This window comes from Mus musculus, chromosome 9 (assembly GCF_000001635.26).
Source record: "Mus musculus strain C57BL/6J chromosome 9, GRCm38.p6 C57BL/6J".
NCBI classification, from domain to species: domain Eukaryota; kingdom Metazoa; phylum Chordata; class Mammalia; order Rodentia; family Muridae; genus Mus; species Mus musculus.
This window is the reverse complement of record NC_000075.6, coordinates 18,750,935-18,756,425: the sequence shown is the minus strand read 5'-3', so window position 1 is coordinate 18,756,425 and position 5,491 is coordinate 18,750,935. Positions and strand designations below refer to the sequence as shown.

At 38.0% G+C, this 5,491-nt stretch overlaps 1 protein-coding gene across 1 annotated transcript; it reads left to right on the top strand.

The window, feature by feature from the left end:
• Nucleotides 1–792: 792 nt before the first annotated feature.
• On the top strand, nt 793–1,734 carry Olfr24 (olfactory receptor 24). The gene has a single exon (NM_146606.1). The coding sequence runs from the start codon at nt 793–795 to the stop codon at nt 1,732–1,734; it is 942 nt and encodes a 313-aa protein (NP_666817.1).
• The last annotated feature ends 3,757 nt before the right edge of the window (nt 1,735–5,491 follow it).

The window sequence follows — 5,491 nt, the reverse complement described above, 5'->3', positions numbered from 1 at the left end:
ACTTAGACGAAATGGGAACATCTAGGGTTAGTAAGGAATGCTGTCTCAACAAACAAACAAGCAAACAAAGGGTGGAGAAGGGAGCAATAGACGAAAACATTCAGTGTCTTCCATTGACTCCACAATCATGTACTTACCACATGCATGCATATACCTTGCACACCAACCACATACTCACACACACACACACACACACACACACACACACACACACACACTCATACACACACACACACACACACACACTCACATACACACACATAATTAATAAAAAAAAATGAAATCTTTCCAATCTTTCTTCCATAATGTTCCCACCTATAAAATGATATACAGACAAGTAACATTATATGGTCTGAGCAAAGTTTACTTATATGTTTAGGAATATATTTTTAAAATATGTGTAACAACAATCAGGAAAAAAAGAAGCCATATACCACGAATCTAAGAAAAAAGTGGGGATGGGAAGGAGAATAAATGAGTGGGCTTTAAGAAAGGGAATAGAAAGTGTAAAATACTGTTATTATAGTTTAAGTTCAAAAAACAAAAAGTTAAGTAAAAAAGAAAATAAATCCATGAATTATTCATTTTCTCAATATTTGTGTGAAATGGGAATATTCAGAAGATTCTGTATTTAATATTTGAAGCATAAGAAAATATAAACACTAAGCAAAAGTTCAAGGTACTGTAATTAGCTCAGACAAGAACTGGATAGTTAATTTGTTTTACCCTCACAACCTATCTTTATAATGTTCCTTAACTTCTACTTTTAATTCTTTCAAAAGAGTTAAACACATGGAACCACAAAACCACACCAGTGCATCTGAATTCATCCTCTTGGGACTTTCAGAAAAGCCAGATCATGACCCTGTCCTCTTTTCTCTGTTCCTCTGCATGTACATGATCACAGTGGTGGGGAACTTGTTGATCATTCTTGCCATCAGCTTTGACTCTCACCTCCATACCCCTATGTATTTCTTCCTGGCCAATCTCTCCTTGGTTGATTTCTGTCTGGCTACCAACACTGTCCCCAAGATGCTGGTGAATATTCAAACTAGGAACAAATCTATCTCTTATCCTTGTTGTCTGACCCAGATGTACTTTTTCCATTTTTTTGGCATCATGGACAGTGTCTTAATAGCTGTGATGGCTTACGACCGGTTTGTGGCCATTTGTCACCCATTACATTATTCTACTATCATGAGTCCACGGCTCTGTGGCCTGCTGGTTGGTGTCCCATGGGTATATTCCTGCTTCATCTCCCTCACTCACATCCTCCTCATGGCCCGTCTGGTATTCTGTGGCAAAAATGAGCTCCCCCACTACTTCTGTGACCTCACCCCACTTCTCCGACTTTCCTGCACAGACACAACAGTAAACAAGATCTTTGTGCTCATTGTGGCAGGAATGGTGATAGCCACACCTTTTGTCTGCATCCTGGCCTCCTATGCTCGAATCATCGTGGCCATCATGAAGGTCCCCTCTGCAGGTGGCAGAAAGAAAGCCTTTTCTACCTGTAGCTCCCACCTCTCTGTAGTAGCCCTTTTCTATGGTACCACCATTGGAGTCTATCTGTGTCCTTCCTCTGTCCGCACAGCTGTGAAGGAGAAGGCTTCTGCAGTAATGTACACAGCAGTCACCCCCATGCTGAACCCCTTTATCTATAGCCTGAGGAACAGAGACCTGAAGGGAGCCCTAAAGAAGATCATTAACCGAAAGATCAGCACATCCTCCTGATCATCAATCAGAATGTTGTGGAATTTCAAGGCAGCAGAACGTAAAGACCCGAGTTCTTCAATTAAGTTGGAGCTTATTGCAATGAAAGAATAACTAATTCAAATTCTGAGTTACAGAAACCCAAATGGCAATTTCTATATGGCCTTTTAACCATTGTCCCATTCCAGTTATGGGTTTGTTTGTTTGTTTGTTTGTTTGTTTGTTTTTGGTCAGTTTGGCAGAGCCTGGGATCACCTGGGAAGATGAAGAATCTCAACTGGAAAATTGCCTGGTTCCAATTGGTCTGGGGGCTTATTATGGAGAATTAACTTAATTACTAATTGATGTAAGAAAGCCCAGCCCATGTTGCTTGGTACCATCCATAGGCCTGTGATCCTGGGCTGTGTAAAGAAGCCAGGTAAACACTATAAAAATGCAGGCTTCCAGCAAGCCAACAGGGCCCTCTATTGTTGCTTCAAGTTTGTACTGAACTTCTTTCTTGGTGTCCTTTCAAGATTGACAATAACCTTTAAACCAAATTAGATTCTTTCCTCCAGTAAATGTGTTTTGTCAAAGTGTTTTCTCACAGTAAGAGAAAAGGTAATTAGAAGATTCTCCAAATATGGCACCTGGTAAATAATTCTAACTATGTCTCACATTGTCCTCGCAGAAAAATAAGGCTATCATTATAGATTGGATTTTTCCTACATCAGTATCCTTTTAACAAATAGAAAATGCAATCATGTGTTGCTTAACAATAATATCTTATGAGAAATGTATCATCTGATGATTTTAGCATTGTAGAGATATGATATTGTATTCACATAAACTTAGTATAAGTACATAACTCAAGTCAATGTTTTTATTAATTATATTTGTTTTAGATAGTCTCATATATTTCCACATCATATACCAACAATTCTTATCTCCAACCTTCCTATCACTCCTGAGAAAGCCCTGATCCTCTACACAGATCTGTCTTACACGTTCATGTAAGACATTTTTCTGTAACCCAAGGCCATCTATATGCCTACTGGATCAAAGCTATCTGTTGATGCCTGATGGGTTGACAGCAGGTACACAAATGAAAACAAGTGTTCCCTCTCTCTCAGAGACTATCAATAGCCAGTGATTCTAAGACAAAAGGTTGCACATACTAAGTCCCTCTCCATTGAGTTATTATTAATAAGGTTATTCTTGTGTGTACATTCAGTGAATATAACTACAATCAGTATGAGTTAATAATAGTAATCGTTATATCTAGTCCATAAAATGATTGTTCATAGATGCACTCCTTATCCTCCAAATCTTACATACTTGCCACCACCTCTCTTCTGCAATGTTCCCTGAGCTTACATAAATGTCTTCTTTAATACCAAGCATACAAACTTTCCTAATTTTTCCATCTTGGACTGCTTACAGTAATAACCCCATGAATATCTTCATTCACTGCCATTATTTTAGGAAGACTCTTCTCTTACCAAAGATGGAAGCAGACTTTGTCTATAATGTATAAGCATAGGTATTCAGAAGGTATGTTTGTCAATTTCTCAACATAGCATCTTGATCATTTAGAGGGGTCTGAAGATGTAGTTCATTAAGTTGCATGCTTGATTATTATGCACCATGCCTTGGGCTCCAACACAGTATGACATAAAGAGATAGAGATAGACATGAATAATAAAACATATCATTACATTATAGACATTCTTTATATCATAGTAAAAGAGAGAGAGAGAGAGAGAGAGAGAGAGAGAGAGAGAGAGAGAGAGAGAGAGAGAGAGAGAGAGGAGAGAGAGATCCTTAAAACAGAAATAAGGACAGGGGAAGTGGTACTTGGTAAATAAAGCACTAGCTGCACAAACTTAAGGACCAGTATTTGGATTCCTCAGAACTGAAATGGCAACACCCATCTGTAATCGCAGTATATCTGCAGCAATATGGAAGCTAGAGACAAAAGTATCTCCACAAGCTCACTAGGCAGCCAGCCTGTGATATGCAGCAATTTAACAACAAGGGACCCTGTCTTAAACAAGGTGTGAAATGATGACCAACATTCTGTTCTCACATGCTTACTGTGCATACATGTGCCCTTCCTCATTCACATGTATTTATATATACACACATGCACATACACACACGTAAACATCATCATCATCACCATCATACACATACACACAGCAAAGGAGAAATGTAAAATAGCAATAAAAAGAATAAATATAGAAATCAGTAACATGGACACTAATTAAGATTGACAAGATTCTGTACTGAGTGCAATGTACTGTTGTATACCATTTTCCTCTTTAGATCACTAAGATAATACTATCTTATCCTAACTCTATTTTATGTCCTACTGAACAAAACTCGGCCTTTCATCCATCAGTAGCCATATCCAACACGGCAGTGATTTTGAGATAGAACCTGACCTTGACCATGGTTGAAACAGATATATTAATCACAATAATTAATATTTGTGCAAACTTAGCTAAAATAACTAGAGGACACATAAATTATAAATAATTCTCATAATTCTCATATGGTATCTGGGAAATAGTGCTATGCTCAAAAAAAAAAAAAGAAAAAACAAAAACAAAAAAAACAACAACAACAAAAAAAGAAAACCAGATGTTACAAGGTTACTTCAAGCCCTTCACTGATGTAAATCCCCCAACACTGATGTAATTGTGTGATGTAATTGTGTGTGAGTGGGGGGGGGGGGCTTTGAAAACACTTTATTCCTGGGTTCTGGGACCAAAAGAGATTTTGGAGGCATTAGCCTATTGTTAGTTTATCAATTATTAAAGGACCTGTTTTCTCTTAATTGGCTTAATCAGCATGGTTGCTAATAATTGTCCCAAGTGGACTGTTTCACACTGAACTGAAATATTCCCACAAGGAAAGAGTGAAAGCTCATGAGGCTTGGGAACTAAACAAACTTCACAGGTCTAAGAAAGTGGAAACTTATGAGGTTCATGGAGACCCTTTTCCAAGGATATAGAAAGAGAAAATAACTGCTGGAAAAGGAGACCAGTCATCCTTGCTACCAAGAGGAGATTCTCTAACCTGTCTAGGTGCCTAAAGTCATACAGAGAGCTCTGGGATTTTTGTTTCCATGACTTGTCACTCTTGCTGGGGTGGGCTTTGATGCACAGCTGTTTCAAGTCATCTCTCCTCCTATACATAACCGCAATAAAAACTCATTGGCTCATTGGATTTGATCATTGGTGCAATCATTACTTTGATCTCAGTTCCCTATTGAGGATCAGTGGGTACGTGTGTTGTATATCCTCAAGAAAAGTCTCACTCACTATGTATTGCTGCACTTTTATATGACTGGCAGGATTTGATTTTGTTTAATTATGAGTGATATGTTGCACTCTGAAGTTATACCTAGTTTACAGAAAGAGTTCAGCTGCATTATGAGTTTATAGTTCCACTGTCATATACTCTTTGCCTGTCTCTCTTTATTAAGTTCCATTATGCAATGGGTATTTATCTTTATTCCCATAGGTTTGAAATTACTTCAGCCTTGGCCAGAGAAGGTTCTTTTTGCAGTGGATAGTGGTTAAGGCAGACATACACATATACACATCATTGAAATAAAACACCAATGCTGGAGTTCAGCTCCAGCCTGGAGATTATTAATTGGTACTGAAGCAGGACACAGAGTTGGATGAAGGTTAAAGACTGATGATCTGGCCTTATAATCTTACTATTTGTGCTATAAGTTCTGATTTCCTTTATCTTACTATTTTGTACTTTAATAAGTGCTAGTTTC